The 18,848-nt window shown below is 50.5% G+C and overlaps 1 protein-coding gene and 1 long non-coding RNA gene across 5 annotated transcripts in view; one reads left to right on the forward strand and one right to left on the reverse strand.

Moving 5' to 3' along the window:
- Nucleotides 1–18,848, forward strand: part of LOC143806264 (connector enhancer of kinase suppressor of ras 2-like) — a 585,904-nt gene that overhangs the window by 557,570 nt on the left and 9,486 nt on the right. For all 3 annotated transcript variants that reach the window (XM_077286470.1, XM_077286471.1, XM_077286469.1), the window contains 7 exons: nt 7–182; nt 3,283–3,356; nt 6,301–6,372; nt 15,162–15,232; nt 16,055–16,155; nt 16,408–16,915; nt 17,842–18,041. In XM_077286470.1, the coding sequence (XP_077142585.1) occupies nt 7–182; nt 3,283–3,356; nt 6,301–6,372; nt 15,162–15,232; nt 16,055–16,155; nt 16,408–16,915; nt 17,842–18,041 (1,202 nt within the window). The remainder of the gene's footprint in view (nt 1–6; nt 183–3,282; nt 3,357–6,300; nt 6,373–15,161; nt 15,233–16,054; nt 16,156–16,407; nt 16,916–17,841; nt 18,042–18,848) is intronic.
- Nucleotides 1–18,848, reverse strand: part of LOC143806267 (uncharacterized) — a 126,976-nt gene that overhangs the window by 88,205 nt on the left and 19,923 nt on the right. Inside the window, exon 3 of one of the 2 annotated variants that reach the window (XR_013221418.1) lies at nt 8,932–9,144. The exons of the other annotated variant lie outside the window; for it this stretch is intronic. This is a non-coding gene — a long non-coding RNA (uncharacterized LOC143806267). The remainder of the gene's footprint in view (nt 1–8,931; nt 9,145–18,848) is intronic. 2 annotated transcript variants of the gene reach the window in all.

An 18,848-nucleotide genomic window follows, 5' to 3' on the forward strand; every position in this document is an offset into this window, starting at 1 on the left:
TTTTAGGAGGGTCGCTCACGAGCGGCAGCCGGCGGCGAATTTCCTGCAAAGACCTCGGACACGGCGACTGTGAGGGCTGGCTATGGAAGAAGAAGGATGCCAAAGGATACTTCACACAGAAGTGGAAAAAGTACTGGTTCATCCTGAAGGACTCGTCCCTGTACTGGTACACCAACCAGAACGTGAGTTGCTGCCGCAGGGAGGACCGACGCTGAGCTGCCGCATAAAGGGCCGACGCTGCGCTGCCGCATAAAGGGCCGACGCTGCGCTGCCGCATAAAGGGCCGACGCTGCGCTGCCGCATAAAGGGCCGACGCTGCGCTGCCGCATGAAGGGCTAACGCTGCGCTGCCACATGAAGGGCTAACGCTGCGCTGCTGACTGGCAATTTCACCACGTTTTTCTGCAATCACCACAAATCTGCAACGGTTTTGGAGTGTTGTATCAAAGTCACTGCGGTTTTGCAAAGGATAATGCGACAGATGAATCCTGGGTGGATTTGGTGGCTCAGAGTTCTGCAGATCCAAGAAAGGTGAATGGGATAAGTGCTGACTTTTCTGCATCAAACCTATTGCCTGTGAAATCCCCTATAGGGGTACGTCAGATACATTGTTACAAATCACCTGCAAAGTCTAAAATGTGCATTTTGCTGCATTTTTGTATTGGATTCTGCTAAAGATCTATATGGAAAAGGGGAAATCTGCAGAATAAATGCACAACAGGCTGCAAGTGTGACAATCTGCAGCAGAAAAATCACCAGGTGTTGTGTGTTGTGCTTTGTTGGTGCAGATTTTAAATGGAGAATCTGCCAGAAATCCGCCCCTCTGAATGTGGCCTCGGGGTTAAGCAGTGGATTGCAGGATTATTGGGGGATTTACATGGGGCTTCTTTAACTGGCGTCACAAACACAGTTTTACCGTCACATTTTTCTTTCATTCAGTTTTTCCTGGTGATTTTCGGATGAGAAATGTTCGTTACCTGGAAACGTCAGTGAAGATTGATTGTGATGAACTTTGATGCAGATTGTGTGCAGGTTTCGCCCCAATGTTGCTGCCAAAACAATGATTAGATTTTATGGCAGAAAATTGCCGCACATCAGATAGTAAATTCCCTCCTATGAACTAAAAAAGAAAAAAGCAGAACAAAATGAACAGATCTGTCAATATCAGCTTGCAGACTGTTTCCATGTATATTTTCTTTTAGGCTGCAGTGAAGTTTCTGCAAAAAAAAATTTGACCACATTTAATGATTATATGTTGAGTGCAGAAAAATCAGCTGTAAAATGTACACAAACTGCATGAGGCTCGAACTCCTCCATGCTGACTGACCCCCTCCATGCTGACTGACCCTCTCCATGCTGAATGACCCCCTCAATGCTGACTGAACCCCTCCATGCTGACTGACCCCCTCAATGCTGATTGAACCCCTCCATGCTGACTGATCCCCTCCATGCTGACTGATCCCCTCCATGCTGACTGATCCCCTCCATGCTGACTGAACTCCTCCATGCTGACTAACCCCCTCCATGCTGACTGACCCCCTCCATGCTGACTGATCCCCTCCATGCTGACTGACCCTCTCCATTCTGACTGACCCCCTCCATGCTGACTGACCCCCTCCATGCTGACTGAACCCCTCCATGCAGACTGAACCCCTCCATGCTGACTGACCCCCTCCATGCTGACTGACCCTCTCTATTCTGACTGACCCCCTCCATGCTGACTGACCCCCTCCATGCTGACTGATCCCCTCCATGCTGACTGACCCCCTCCATGCTGACTGACCCTCTCTATTCTGACTGACCCCCTCCATGCTGACTGACCCCCTCCATGCTGACTGATCCTTTCCATGCTGACTGAACCACTCCATGCTGACTGAACCACTCCATGCTGACTGACCCCCTCCATGCTGACTGACCCTCTCCATGCTGACTGACCCTCTCCATGCTGACTGACCCCCTCCATGCTGACTGAACACCTCCATGCTGACTGACCCCCTCAATGCTGACTGACCCCCTCAATGCTGACTGAACCCCTCCATGCTGACTGACCCTCTCCATGCTGACTGAACCCCTCCATGCTGACTGACCCTCTCCATGCTGACTGACCCCCTTCATGCTGACTGACCCTCTCTATTCTGACTGACCCCCTCCATGCTGACTGACCCCCTCCATGCTGACTGATCCCCTCCATGCTGACTGACCCCCTCCATGCTGACTGACCCTCTCTATTCTGACTGACCCCCTCTATGCTGACTGACCCCCTCCATGCTGACTGATCCTTTCCATGCTGACTGAACCACTCCATGCTGACTGCCCCCCTCCATGTTGACTGAACCCCTCCATGCTGACTGACCCCCTCCATGCTGACTGAACACCTCCATGCTGACTGACCCCCTCAATGCTGACTGACCCCCTCCATGCTGACTGAACCCCTCCATGCTGACTGACCCTCTCCATGCTGACTGAACCCCTTCATGCTGACTGAACCCCTTCATGCTGACTGACCCCCTCCATGCTGACTGAACCCCTCCATGCTGACTGAACCCCTTCATGCTGACTGACCCTCTCCATGCTGACTGACCCCCTCCATGCTGACTGACCCTCTCCATGCTGACTGACCCCCTCCATGCTGACTGAACCCCTCCATGCTGACTGAACCCCTCCATGCTGACTGACCCTCTCCATTCTGACTGAACCCTCCATGCTGACTGAACCCCTCCATGCTGACTGACCCCCTCAATGCTGACTGAACCCCTCCATGCTGACTGAACCCCTCCATGCTGACTGAACCCCTCCATGCTGACTGACCCTCTCCATGCTGACTGACCCTCTCCATTCTGACTGAACCCTCCATGCTGACTGACCCTCTCCATGCTGACTGAACCCCTCCATGCTGACTGACCCCCTCAATGCTGACTGAACCCCTCCATGCTGACTGACCCCCTCAATGCTGACTGAACCCCTCCATGCTGACTGAACCCCTCCATGCTGACTGAACCCCTCCATGCTGACTGACCCTCTCCATGCTGACTGACCCTCTCCATTCTGACTGAACCCTCCATGCTGACTGACCCTCTCCATGCTGACTGAACCCCTCCATGCTGACTGACCCCCTCATCCTCAAAGCGCACTCTGAAGTCAGATTTTATCAGCCTTGCATTACTCCAGTTACATCCAGAGCTGCATGCACAATCCTCCTGGTACCCGAGTGTGGTCACCCGTATGTGATGGGAGTGATGCTCCTTATTTCTGCAGTTGATACATTGTTGCTTTCTTCCATCAGGATGAGAAGGCGGAAGGTTTCATCAGTTTACCAGAATTCAGGATAGACCGAGCCATCGAATGTAGGAAGAAACAGTGAGTACCGAGCGATATCGCTGCGATCACAGGTGCAGAGTAAAACCCACAGTGAGAGGAGCAGGCTCTCCAGCAGCACAGAGGATTTCAGGAGAGCTGTGAACTGATCTGGTGGGAGGTCTGAGATGGAATCATATATAGTGAAAGTGGGGGAGTGATTATTGAAAGGAATGCGGTCTACAGCAGCACAGAGGATTTCAGAAAAAGTGTGATGATCTTCTGGAGGTGGAGTGATTATTGGAAAAATCAGGGAACCTCTTTTTATCAGTGCACAAGTATATAAAGTATATACACTACAGTACAGTAACATTGAGGGCACGGCCGTATATAGGGGCGCTGGATCCTGAGCAGTATATAGGAGGCACCGGATCCTGGGCTATATACAGTTTACGGAAAGTATTCAGGCCCCTTTAAATTTTTCACTCTTTGTTTCATTGCAGCCATTTAGTAAATTCCCCAAAATTCATTTTTTTTTTCACATTAATGTGGACTCTGCACCCCATCTTGACTGAAAAAAAACAGAAATGTAGAAATTTTTGCAAATTTAATAATAAGGAAAAACTGAAATATCCCATGGTCATAAGTATTCCCACCCTTTGCTCAGACACTCATATGTAAGTCACCTTGTGACCCTCCTTGAGATGGTTCTACTCCTTTACTGGAGTCCAGCTGTGTGTAATTAAACTGATAGGACTTGATTTGGGAAGGCGCACACCAGTCTATATAAGACCTCACAGCTCACAGTGCATGTCAGATCAAATGAGAATCATGAGGTCAAAGGAACTGGCCAAGGAGCTCAGAGACAGAATTGTGGCAAGGCACAGATCTGGCCAAGGTTACACCAGAATTTCTGCAGTTCTCAAGGTTCCTAAGAGCACAGTGGCCTCCATAATCCTTAAATGGAAGAAGTGTGGGACCACCAGAAGTCTTCCTAGACCTGGCCATCCAGCCAAACTGAGCAATCATGGGAGAAGAGCCTTGGTGAGAGAGGTAAAGAAGAACCCCAAGATCACTGTGGCTGAGCTCCAGAGATGCAGTAGGGAGATGGGAGAAAGTTCCACAAAGTCAACTATCACTGCAGCCCTCCACCAGTCGGGCCTTTATGGCAGAGTGGCCTGACGGAAGCCTCTCCTCAGTGCAAGACATATGAAAGCCCCCATAGAGTTTGCTAAAAAACACATGAAGGACTCCCAGACTATGGGAAATAAGATGAAGATAGACCTTTTTGGTGATAATTCTAAGCGGTATGTGTGGAGAAAACCAGGCACTGCTCATCATCTGCCCAATACAATCCCAACAGTGAAGCATGGTGGTGGCAGCATCATGCTATAGGGTGTTTTCAGCTGCAGGGACAGGACGACTGGTTGCCATTGAAGGAAACATGAATGCGGCCAAGTACAGAGATATCCTGGATGAAAACCTCTTCCAGAGTGCTCTGGACCTCAGACTTGGCCGAAGGTTCACCTTCCAACAAGACAATGACACTAAGCACACAGCTAAAATAACAAAGGAGCGGCTTCAGAACAACTCTGTGACCATTCCTGACCGGCCCAGACAGAGCCCTGACCTAAACCCAATGGAGCATCTCTGGAGAGACCTGAAAATGGCGTCCACTAATGTTCACCATCCAACCTGACGGAACTGGAGAGGATCTGCAAGGAAGAATGGCCAAGGATCCCCAAATCCAGGGGTGAAAAACTTGTTACATCATTCCCAAGAAGACTCATGACTGTACGAGCTCAAAAGGGGCTTCTACTCAATACCGAGCAAAGGGGCTGAAGACTTATGACCATGTGATAGTTCAGTTTTTCTTTTTTATTAATTCGCAAAAATTTCAACATTTCTGTTTATTTTTCAGTCAAGATGGGGTGCAGAGTGTACATTAATGAGAAAAAAATTGTACTTTATAGAATTTACCAAATGGCTGCAATGAAACAAAAAGTGAAAAATTTAAAGGGGTCTGAATACTTTCCATACCCACTGTGTATGAGGTGCCAGATCCTGAGCCGTATATAAGAGGTGCTGGATCCTGAGCTGTATATAGGGAGCGCCAGATCCTGAGCTGTGTATAGGAGGTGCCAGATCCTGAGCTGTATATAGGGGGCGCCAGATCCTGAGCTGTATATAGGGGGCGCCAGATCCTGAGCTGTATATTCGGGTGTCAGATACTGAGCTGTGTAGAGGTGGTGCTGGATCCTGAGCTGTATATAGGGGGCGCCAGATCGTGGGCTGTATATAAGGGGTGTCGGATCCTGAGCTGTATATAGGAGGTGCTGGATCCTGAGCTGTATATAGGGGGCGCCGGATCCTGAGCTGAATATAAGGGGTGCTGGATCCTGAGCTGTATATAAGGGGTGCCGGATCCTGAGCTGTATATAAGAGGCGCCGGATCCTGAGCTGTATATAAGAGGCGCCGGATCCTGAGCTGCATATAGAGGGTGCCAGGTCCTGGGTTGTTTATAGTAGGTTCCGGATACTGAGCTGTATATAGGAGGAGCCGTATCCTGAGCTGTATATAGGGGGCGCTGGATCCTGCGTCGTATATAAGAGGCGTCAGATCCTAGGCTGTATATAAGGGGCGCCAGATCCTGAGCTGTATATAGGAGGTCCCGGATCCCGAGATGTATATAGGAGGTGCCGGATCCTGAGCTGTATATAGGAGGTGCTGGATCCTGAGCTGTATACAAGGGGCACCAGATCCTGGGCTGTTTATAGGTGCCGGATCCTGAGCTGTATATAGGGGGCGCCAGATCCTGAGCTGTATATAAGAGGTGCCGGATCCTGAGCTGTATAGAGGAGGTGCCGGATCCTGAGCTGTATAGAGGAGGTGCCGAATCCTGAGCTGTATATAGGGGGCACCAGATCGAGACCATGAATTCTGTGTTTCTCGTGGTTCTTTTTTCTAGAGACTGAGATAATAAGGATTTTGTGCTTCTCGTTCCAGCGCCTTTAAAGCTTGTCATCCGAAAATCAAGAGTTTCTTCTTCGCCACGGACTGTGTGGAGGAGATGAACAGGTGAGGCCAATGTATAATTGTAGAATTATCATTTTATAGAAAATCTAATTATTATATTTCATGGATTTTGCAACAGAAAAGGTCAATGGGCAGTTACCGTACAATAGCCAAATATCGTGTATTATCCCCCAGAGCTGCACTCGAAATTCTGCTGGTGCAGTCACTGTGTTTTTACAGTCATGGCCAAAAGTATTTCTCCCAGAAAATTATTGCAATTACACTTTTTTTTATACGTTTATTTCCTTTATGTATATTAGCATAACGCAAAAAAAAAATAAAAATGGGCCAAACAAAATTGCTGGCACCTTTCCAAAATTGTGGGTAAACAACTTAATTTCAACCATGTGATGCTCATTCAAACTCACCTGTGGCAAGTAACAGGTGTGGGAAATATGAAAATCACACCTAAAACCAGATAAAAAGGGGAGAAGTTGACGCAATCTTTGTGGTCACACTAAGCATGAAGAGCAGGAAGAGGAGAAGAGAACTGTCTGAGGAATTGAGAAACAGAACTGTTTAAAAATTTCACCAATCTAAGTCCATCTCCAGAGATCGTGATGTTTCTTTGTCCAAGGTGCACAACATAATGAAGAAGTTTACAACCCATGATGCTGTAGCAAATCTCCCTGGACATGGACAGCACAGATAAATTGATGAAAGGTTGTAAAGCAGGATAGTCCGGATGGTGGTAAGCAGCCCCAATCAAGTGCCAAAGAAATTAAATTTATCCTGCAGACTCAGGGCACATCAGTGTCAGTGAAAACTATCCATCCACATGTGAATGAAATTAAACGCTATAGCAGGAGACCCCTGAGGACCCCACTGCTGACACAGAGACATAAAAAGCTAGACTGCAGTTTGCCAAAATGTATGTGAGTCACCCAAACTCCATCTGGAAAAGCGTCTTGTGGACAGATGAGACCACTATGGAGCTTTTTGGTAAAGCACATCATTCAACACGTTACCAAAAATGGAATGAATCCGACAAAGAAAAAACACAACACCTACAGTCAGATATGGTGGAGGTTAACAGATATTTTAGGGTTGCTTTGCTGCCTCAGACTCTGGGTGCATTGACTGTGTGCAAGGCAGGGTGGATAAAAATCAATGTTTTTTTAAAAAAATCAAAAAAATCGGATTTTTTTGATTTAAATCGGATTTTTTTGATTTAAATCGGATTTTTTTCAATAAACTGCTTTTTGAGGAAAATATTTTACCATCCAAAGGTTCTTCCATCATGAGATAAAGCTGAGTTGTTTAACTCAGTAGAATAAAGGCTGTATATGTGTAACATTCACAATGCCATGCTCTTCCAGAGGTTTCTGTAGGATGCTGACTATCCAACAAGTTTGGGCATGTCAACTGAATGGAAAAAGAAACTAAACCAAAAGTGAAACCAAGCTAGAAGTGTGGAATTAAAGGGGCAGTATGAACAAAATGTGGAGGCTATTAATAGTTTATACAATTAAGACATGCTGCTTTTAAACACCTACCTATTGCCATATAGTAAAACAAAAAAGATTTTTACTTACTTTGGGGTCCCCCCCCTCACCCTGGCGTTAGATCGTTGCCCCTAGTTTCGTCCGTGTAACTATGGGCGCACATGCGCACTGCTCTCACTTCTCATTTTAATCGTGATTTATATTAAAAAAAACCTTTTGATTTAAATCAGTGATTTAAATCATGATTAAAATCATGATTTAAATCGATCCGATTTAAATAGAAAAAAATCTTTTGATTTAAATCGTGATTTAAATCATGATTTAAATCGGCGTGATTTAAATCAATCCACCCTGGTGCAAGGCATCATGAAATTTGAAGGTTACCAACATATTTTGGGAGGCAATGTAGTGCCCAGTGTCAGAAAGCTGGGTTTGTGTCCTAGGTCATTGGTGTTCTAGCAGAACAATGACCCCAAACATACTTCAAGAAGCCCCCAGAAATGGATGGAAACAAAGTGCTGGAGAGTTCTGAAGTGGCAGCAATGAGTCTGGATCTAAATCCCACTGATCACCGGTGGAGAGATCTTACAATTGCTGTAGGGGGAAGACGCCTTCACATATGAGACCGGGAGCAGTTTACATAGAAGAGTCTGTAATATTCCAGCTGAGAGGAGTAAGACGCTTGTGATGGTTATAGGAAGCGATTGATCGCAGTTATTTATATCAAATTGAGGGTGCGAACATGTTTTGTCTGGACCATTTTTGGGATTTTATGTGAAATTCTCGGTTTTTCGTCTTGTTCCAATACACACAAAGGAAATAAACCTGTGTATAACAAAACATGGGGAATTGTGATAGTATTCAATTTCCTGGAGAAATACTTAATTTTCTGGAAGAATTTCAAGGGTGCCAACACTTATTGCCATGACTGCATAAATATCAATAGCCATATACAGCCCAATTAATACTACTATACAGTGCCATACAGAGCCCAAATAATGCTGCCATATCGCGCCAAGCTCATACGTCCACATCGTGACAGTATAATACTGCTCTATTCTGCATATTGAATACCGTATATAAAGCTGAGATAAAACCGTTTTTAAATATTATGTACTCGAAGTGCTTTTATCCTCCTGCCATCTCATATACTGCCAGATGTCGCCCTACGCCATAACACTGGGGGCTTTTTCCTGCTCGTGGACCTCCGAGTCCTGGGGGCCCGATTTTCGGCTCCAGCTTCTGATCTTTCAGTCTGTGGTCTCGCCGTTTGTTTCTTCCGGTGGCAATGACCAGACGCTCCAGCGATCGTTCTCCATACTGGGAGTACCTACAAGATAACATTGTGTGGCTTTGTTACAATGTGTCAGCGCAGGCGAGAGCTCAGTGTGAAGTCCAGGGCTGGAGATTGCTGCTCTGCTGCCACCATGTTTCTCCTACTGGCACCACAGATATTTTTGGAGGCGACTTTTTACACCCCTGAGCCATAACTTTATTTCTCCACAATTCATGTTCCTGTCCAATGTACTAATAATGGGGAGAACAGGCATTCTGCAATTTTAGGGGTTTGTGTTTCTGGCGCTGGCAGGTATAATTGGCAGCCACTAACTGCTTACATGCCATCTTCGTCATTGATTGTAGCTTCTAAGGGGTTAAACATCTGCGATCCGCAGCAAGCAGAGATCTTACAAATTCTGAGGACTTGACACAGAAAGTCTATTAGAAAGTTGCAGAAGTTCTCATTCTACACGGATGACACCTTATTTATTGGCCCCCGACAGCATCGGGCATATAGGGGTCACCAGCATATATGTGTGTGGCATCATCTGCAGGCAGTAACAGACTGGGGTGGAGCGGGCACCGCGGCGCCGGGATGTGAGCGGCGGAATATGAATCCTGATGATTGGCGCAGCAGATGAGTTCTCCTGTGAAGAATGGGGCAGATGGGCCGGGGGCTGTCGCCATTGTGGGGCCGCTTTTGTGTTCTGTCGTTATAATCATTTGCTCTTGTGTGGGGACGTGCGGCTGGCGCTCTGTATTTATGGCTGCGCCCATTGCATTGTGTGCGGGGGAGGTGCAGCTGATCTGCAGCCTCGGCTGCTTATTATCTGCAGTTACACATTAATATCTGTCCTGATCCAGGGGAGCCGGCACCGAGGCGCGGCGGGCAGTACTGACATCCCGAGCCGTGCCTCCCGAACGCCACCTGCGTCCTGCCGCCTCACACCTGGGGAGCATGATAGCTTTTTATTTTGCCACAAAATAGGAAAATCAGCAAGAGGCAACCAAATAAATAGCCATCGACCTCACCGAAAATCAGGGGTGACAGCCACAATCCCTATCAGGAGCACAGAGCAATAGGCCGGCTGTATATGGAGGAGCAATCTGCTGGTGCTGTGTATGGGGGGAGCACTCTGCTGGCGCTGTATATGGGGGGAGCACTCTGCCGATCCTGTGTATGGGGGAGCACGCTGCTGGTGCTGTATATGGAGGAGCATTGTATATAGGGGAGCACTCTGCTGGTGCTGTGTATGGGGGAGCATTGTATATAGGGGAGCACTCTGCTGGTGCTGTGTATGGGGGAGCACTCTGCTGGTGCTGTATATGGGGGGAGCACTCTGCCGGTCCTGTGTATGGAGGAGCTCTCTGCTGGCGCTGTGTATGGGGGAGCACTCTGCTGGCGCTGTATATAGGGGAAAACTCTGCTGGCGCTGTATATAGGGGAGCACTCTGCTGGCGCTGTATATAGGGGAGCACTGTATATAGGGGAGCACTCTGCTGGTGCTGTGTATGGGGGAGCACTCTGCTGGTGCTGTATATGGGGGGAGCACTCTGCCGGTCCTGTGTATGGGGGAGCACTCTGCTGGCGCTGTATATGGGGGAGCACTCTGCTGGTGCAGTGTATGGGGGAGCACTCTGCTGGTGCTGTGTATGGGGGAGCACTCTGCTGGTGCTGTGTATGGGGGACCACTCTGCTGGTGCTGTGTATGGGGGGGCACTCTGCTGGTGCGGTGTATGGGGGAGCACTCTGCTGGTGCGGTGTATGGGGGAGCACTCTGCTGGTGCTGTGTATGGGGGAGCACTCTGCTGGTGCGCTGTATGGGGGGGGCACTCTGCTGGCGCGGTGTATGGGGGAGCACTCTGCTGGCGCGGTGTATGGGGGAGCACTCTGCTGGCGCGGTGTATGGGGGAGCACTCTGCTGGCGCGGTGTATGGGGGAGCACTCTGCTGGCGCGGTGTATGGGGGAGCACTCTGCTGGCGCGGTGTATGGGGGAGCACTCTGCTAGCGCTGTATATGGGGGAGCACTCTGCTGGCACTGTGTATGGGGGGAGCACTCTGCTGGCGCTGTATATGGGGGGAGCACTCTGCCGATCCTGTGTATGGGGGAGCACGCTGCTGGTGCTGTATATGGAGGAGTACTCTGCTGGCGCTGTATATAGGGGAGTACTCTGCTGGTGCTGTATATAGGGGAGCATTGTATATAGGGGAGCACTCTGCTGGTGCTGTGTATGGGGGAGCACTCTGCTGGTGCTGTATATGGGGGGAGCACTCTGCCGGTCCTGTGTATGGAGGAGCTCTCTGCTGGCGCTGTGTATGGGGGAGCACTCTGCTGGCGCTGTATATAGGGGAAAACTCTGCTGGCGCTGTATATAGGGGAGCACTCTGCTGGCGCTGTATATAGGGGAGCACTGTATATAGGGGAGCACTCTGCTGACGCTGTATATAGGGGAGCACTGTATATAGGGGAGCACTCTGCTGGTGCTGTGTATGGGGGAGCACTCTGCTGGTGCTGTATATGGGGGGAGCACTCTGCCGGTCCTGTGTATGGGGGAGCACTCTGCTGGCGCTGTATATGGGGGAGCACTCTGCTGGTGCAGTGTATGGGGGAGCACTCTGCTGGTGCTGTGTATGGGGGAGCACTCTGCTGGTGCTGTGTATGGGGGAGCACTCTGCTGGTGCTGTGTATGGGGGGGCACTCTGCTGGTGCTGTGTATGGGGGAGCACTCTGCTGGTGCAGTGTATGGGGGAGCACTCTGCTGGTGCTGTGTATGGGGGAGCACTCTGCTGGTGCGCTGTATGGGGGGGCACTCTGCTGGCGCGGTGTATGGGGGAGCACTCTGCTGGCGCGGTGTATGGGGGAGCACTCTGCTGGCGCGGTGTATGGGGGAGCACTCTGCTGGCGCGGTGTATGGGGGAGCACTCTGCTGGCGCGGTGTATGGGGGAGCACTCTGCTAGCGCTGTATATGGGGGAGCACTCTGCTGGCACTGTGTATGGGGGAGCACTCTGCTGGCGCTGTGTATGGGGGAGCACTCTGCTGGCGCTGTGTATGGGGGAGCACTCTGCTGGTGCTGTGTATGGAGGAGCACTCTGCTGGTGCTGTGTATGGAGGAGCACTCTGCTGGTGCTGTATATAGGGGAGCACTCTGCTGGCGCTGTATATGGGGGAGCACTCTGCTGGCGCTGTATATAGGGGAGCACTCTGCTGGTGCTGTATATGGGGGAGCTCTGTATGTAGGGGAGCACTCTGCTGGTGCTGTATATGGGGGAGCTCTGTATATACGGGAGCTCTCTGCTGGTGCTGTATATGGTGGAGCACTCTGCCGGTGCTGTGTATGGGGGAGCACTCTGCTGGTGCTGTGTATGGGGGAGCACTCTGCTGGCGCGGTGTATGGGGAGCACTCTGCTGGCGCTGTATATGGGGGAGCACTCTGCTGGTGTTGTGTATGGGGGAGCACTTTGCTGGTGCTGTGTATGGGGGAGCTCTCTGCTGGTGCTGTGTATGGGGGAGCACTCTGCTGGCGCTGTGTATGGAGGAGCACTCTGCTGGCACTGTGTATGGGGGAGCACTCTGCTGGTGCTGTATATGGGGGAGCTCTGTATATACGGGAGCTCTCTGCTGGTGCTGTATATGGTGGAGCACTCTGCCGGTGCTGTGTATGGGGGAGCACTCTGCTGGTGCTGTGTATGGGGGAGCACTCTGCTGGTGCTGTGTATGGAGGAGCACTCTGCTGGCACTGTGTATGGGGGAGCATTCTGCTGGTGCTGTGTATGGGGGAGCACACTGCTGGTGCTGTATATGGAGGAGCACTCTGCTGGCGCTATATATAGGGGAGCACTCTACTGGTGCTGTATATGGGGGAGCTCTGTATATAGGGGAGCACTCTGCTGGTGCTGTATATGGGGGAGCACGGTATATGGGGGAGCTCTGTATATACGGGAGCTCTCTGCTGGTGTGTATGGGGGAGCACTCTGCTGGTGCTGTGTATGGGGGGGCACGGTATATGGGGGAGCTCTGTATATACGGGAGCTCTCTGCTGGTGTTGTGTATGGGGGAGCACTCTGCTGGTGCTGTGTATGGGGGAGCACTCTGCTGGTGCTGTGTATGGGGGAGCACTCTGCTGGTGCTGTGTATGGGGGAGCACTCTGCTGGTGCTGTGTATGGGGGAGCACTCTGCTGGTGCTGTGTATGGGGGAGCACTCTGCTGGTGCTGTGTATGGAGGAGCACTCTGCTGGTGTTGTATATAGGGGAGCACTCTGCTGGTCCTGTGTATGGGGGAGCTCTCTGCTGGCGCTGTGTATGGGGGAGCACTCTGCTGGTGCTGTGTATGGGGGAGCACTCTGCTGGTGCTGTATATGGGGGAGCACTCTGCTGGTGCTGTGTATGGGGACGCACTCTGCTGGCGCTGTATATGGGAAATCTAGAATGTTGCCTCAGATACAATGAATAAATAGAAAAGCAAAGATCTGCTGCCACCTACTGGATTAGTGTCAGAATACTGCAATAGCCGCCCGCCACTTAGTGGACACATCTAGTAGCAATCAGGACACCAATAAAGATGGTATTTTTCTAAGAAGAAAGTGCTAATATCTGATCACATGTGAATTGTGGTAATATCACAGGAGAAGCGCCAAAATGGTGCAACATCAATATGGTGGGCAACCTTGGGACCCCGCTGAAAGTCTTATACTAAAAAAATGACCGTCAATAATAGAAATACAAAATGTATCAAAGAAGAGGAGACGTATGGAGCAGACATCTGTTAGTGATGTGTGTATAGGTATAATGTATCGTGATGTCGCAGTAATCCACGTACAGTCGCTGTAACTGTACAATGAGCCCTGGACGGCACATCCCAATATTCACACTGCGATCTAACACCGCCATGCGAAAATATCCATTAGTGAACCTGAGGTTCTCAGTGTAACATCCGGCCCAGACTGTGTCACAGCGAACCTCTCAGGGGCCCAAGACTGAAATGAGTGGAAAGTGCACCAGCAGGGCGGCGACCTGGGGCGCACAGCACCTATCTCCCCACAATACTACAGCACCCATGTCCCCACGACTCCAGGCCTCGCCGCCCCACAGCACCCATGTCCCCACAACTCCAGACCGCACCGCCCCACGAGCACAATACTACAGCACCCATGTCCCCATGACTCCGGGCTGTGCCGCCCCACAGCACCCATGTCCCCATGACTCCAGACCGCACCGCCCCACGGGCACAATACCACACCACCAATGTCCCCACGACTCCGGGCTGTGCCGCCCCACAGCACCCATGTCCCCATGACTCCAGACCGCACCGCCCCACGGGCACAATACCACAGCACCCATGTCCCCACGACTCCGGGCTGTGCTGCCCCACAGCACCCATGTCCCCACGACTCCAGACCGCACTGCCCCACGGGCACAATACTACAGCACCCATGTCCCCACGACTCCAGGCCACGCTGCCCCACAGCACCCATGTCCCCACGACTCCAGACCGCACCGCCCCACGGTCACAATACCACAGCACCCATGTCCCCACGACTCCGGGCTGTGCCGCCCCACAGCACCCATGTCCCCACGACTCCAGACCGCACCGCCCCACGGGCACAATACCACAGCACCCATGTCCCCACGACTCCGGGCTGTGCCGCCCCACAGCACCCATGTCCCCACGACTCCAGACTGCACTGCCCCACGGACACAATACCACAGCACCCATGTCCCCACGACTCCAGACTGCACTGCCCCACGGACACAATACCACAGCACCCATGTCCCCACGACTCCAGGCTGCGCCGCCTCACGGGCACAATACCACAGCACCAATGGCCGCCACACTGCACCAACACCAGGGTATGGATGTACTACGCTCACCTTCCACATCTCTCAGAATGTGAACTGAGGGTCTCGGAGGCAGAACCCCTCGTGCAGTCTCCTGATAATTTAATAACACCAAGGCCAAATAAAACAAAATAAGAGGGCGCCATGTGCTAGAAACGGATGGTGGTGAAGGGAGTGAGCTCGGCCCTGTGAGCTTACAATCTAATGGCGTCTTCCTGTCCCCTGTAGATGGATGAATCGCCTCGGCCTCGCTGCCATCGGGTACACGCCAGATGAAAAGGACATCAGACCCAATGAAGGTAAAATAATCCTTTACATATAGTTCCACTCCAGAAACATCCATGCTCATTACTGACTACGGACACGTTTACCGCCAATGCCCCCAGAGCCGTCACCGCAGATTCTGCCGCTCGCGTCTCCTCTGATGGGTCTATAACAGCAGGAAGGAGCACAGTCATTACTGTGAAGTCATGTAGCCGGGGGGCAACCTTTGGCCACTGTTTAGCCCCCACCCATCTCTTGGAATTGGTACAATGTGGCCCTCCGTCCTGATGAGCGTGCACTGTTCTGCTTTACTGTGGATCGATCACCAAATTTCCCAATACAAACTGCATAAATTATTAAATGGACATATTGGCCCTGATGGGGCTGGTCTACTTACTTTGAAACACCATGGGCATTTGACAAGTCAAACTGGAACTCAATATTAGGGGAACCTTTAAAAAAAGGATTAAATCAGCTATTTTATCATGGTAAGTGCACAAGCCTCTCAGGTCTAAGAGACCTATTTAATAATATTGGCAATTCTATTCTTAAAGGGGTTTTCCACTTTTGGAAACGTGGACCCCAAACAATTCCAGTCAGTAAAATAAGTGTTTGCTCCTCTCCACTGATATGGTCTCTGTGTTTGGCTGCAGCGATTACATGCACATCAGCAGTGCAGCCAAACAAAGGACTGGAACAGCAACAGGGAGCCCGCGGTGAAGCAGGGGAGGGCTAACTTTTCTAAAAATGGATACCCCTTAAATCTGGTGACCTATCAGCTTTAATGTCCATTCAGTGGTGTTAAGTGTTCATCAGGAGGACTGAACACACAATAACACTGACTCTGTCATTGGCAGATTATTGGAGTGAAAGTGACCAGGACGACATCGATGGATCCATGACCTTAAAACAAGAACCTCAGACGACCGTGAGCGACAACTACCATCGCAACTCCTCAGTGAGTGCACAGGATGATGGGGGTGGTTGTGCCAGTGAGCCTTTTATTATCAGACATAATGGGGGATCTCTATCATTATCTCTATGTCATGCTTCATATGGGACTCTACAGGATCTGATTTCTATCACTGCTGATACAATGTATCCAATGTGTATACGATGTGTACATGTGTAGTGGCTGTCCGGGCACCGCTGGGTTTTGGGTGCTGTTGCTCTGTTTCCTGGATGATTTCTTCTTGTTCTCGTTTTCCAGGTGAATTCCTCCAGTCCGTTTCCAGAACAGAAGCATGGACGCCACTTCTCCAGTGAATCCACCTACTCCCACTCCTCGGCTGAAGACTCCAGGCCGGACGCACTGGGCAGCACACACTCCACCGGCTGTCGGCCCACGTTCCGGGAGCGGCGGTCCTGGCAGGATCTTATAGAAACCCCTTTGACCAGTTCAGGACTCCACTTCCTCCAGACCGTTCCCCCGGACCCTGAATATGTAGCTGGACGGACGGGAATGTCCCCGGAAAGGAGAAGACAGGCGACACTACCGGTCCAGAGGCGCCACAACCATGAACGGGACGGGCCCTTTCCACTGGCGGAATGTCCCAGGGGCCACACAGTGCACACCAGGACGCAAAAACAGCGTAGCCAAAGTCTGCCCAGAAACCGGGACGCCAGAGGAAAAAACCGTAACAAGAATGCAGGCCTGTTAGAGGAGAAGCCCGAGGAGGAGCAGCTGAAGAGGAAGCACAGCAGCTCCAGCAAAGAAGGTGAAGAACAGCAACCAGCATATATGGCTGCCGGTACAGGGTGTATGACAAAGGCCTGGGAGCACGCGTCATCGGGTGACACTAGAGCACCGACCCTCTATATCATATGGGATTATCCATCATGTGGCTTATAAAAGGGCAGGCCAGGATGTATTTGTACTCCCTGCATCAAGAAGACCTAAGACCAGATCCCAAAATTAACTGAAGACCCCAGAGCCTTTATAATATCAGAACCTTTAAATACAGGGTGGGCCATTTATATGCATACACCAGGGTGGGCCATGTATATGGTACCTAAAAAAAAATGGGAATGATTGGTGATATCAACTTCCTGTTTGTGGCACATTAGTATATGGGAGGGGGAAACTTTTCAAGATTGGTGGTGACCGTGGCGGCCATTTTGAAGTCGGCCATTTTTTAATGCAACTTTACAAATGGCCCACCCAGGTGTATCCATATAAATGGCCCACCCTGTATATTCAGTCTCTAAACTAGAGTCCTATATTAATATCAGACCCCAGACTAGATTGCAGACCCTTCCTTGCTCACACTGCTGTTCTGGACCTCGACAATGACCGGTGTCAGAACCAGTACTGAGTAAGAGTGAGGAGAGTATATGGGCCGCTATAGGTGGGAGGATTCATATTTTTTTGTAAAGGGGTCCATGCTGCACCCCTTTCCCAAGACAATTGGGTGCAAAATATGTACACAGGGTTCACATTTAAACCAGACAAGGTGAACCTTCTCCAGTAGAATCAGTCCTAGAAAAAGCCCCAGTGGCCTCCATGGCGGCGGTGATACATTTGTATCATACGGACCGGACTCAGGGGCTGCACAATGTCTCATTTATGCCCTCGTTCTCATGTTGTTTGATATCGCGAGCTTTCAGGCCGTGTAACCTCCTCACTTTTCTGTCTCTGCCCTAGAGAACAAGAAGGAGTCGTGGTGCAGCACGGATGGACTGCAGGAGCTGTACAAGACGCTGGAGCAGGCCAGTCTGTCGGCCTTCGGGGAGCAGAGACTGTCCACCAAGCAGGAGTTCAGGAGATCCTTCATTAAGAGGAGCAACGACCCCGTCCTCAACGAGAAGCTGCACCGCATCCGAGTCCTGAAGAGCACCTTAAAGGTAAGAAACCCCCAAATGACCCCTCAGGTCACCCACGACGAGACCCTAGAGGGCAACTGCATCCAAACTGTATCCACCTCCCCAGGAGTATCACAACCAAAAATCCTTGCGCAGTCTGCGTTTTGTTAGGTCGGTTTTATGCTTCCTTATACTTATGTTAGGTCCGGTACCTGACACATCACTGACCGTGTGCGGAATACTTGTGGCACACGTGTGGCAACCGTGTGCTGCATCAGTACAACACGTACTGGCGCCTGAGAAGCAGCGGTACAGTTAGCGCTGTTCCCCGACGCCCAGTGCTGAAGACGGTTCTCACCATCTCCCCTGCTCTGCCGGCGATACGCCTCTCTATTACTAACCTGTGGGCTTGATGTCACCTGACAATACAAAGGTGACATCAACCCCACAAATATGAACCCCACTTGCCACCGCTACAGGGCAAGTGGGAAGAGCCGGTCACAGCGCCAGAATTTGCGCATCTAATAGATGTGCCTTTTCTGGGCAGCTGTGGGTTGCTATTTTTAGGCTGGCGGGGCAATATCCATTGCCCCCTTACCAGCCTGAGAATACCAGCTCGCAGCTGTCTGCTTTACCTTGGCTGGTTGTCAAAAATAGGATGGGGGGAACCCATGTCATTTTTTTAAATTATTTAAATAATTAAAAAAAAACAGCATGGGGACCCCTCTATTCTTGATAACCAACCTTGCTGAAGCTGAAAGCTGCAGACCGCAGCTGTCAGTTTTGCCTGGCTGGTTATCAAAAATACAGGGAAACCCATGCCGTTTTTTTAATTTGTTTATAGCGCAG

This window comes from Ranitomeya variabilis, chromosome 2 (assembly GCF_051348905.1).
Source record: "Ranitomeya variabilis isolate aRanVar5 chromosome 2, aRanVar5.hap1, whole genome shotgun sequence".
Classification (NCBI taxonomy): Eukaryota; Metazoa; Chordata; class Amphibia; order Anura; family Dendrobatidae; genus Ranitomeya; species Ranitomeya variabilis.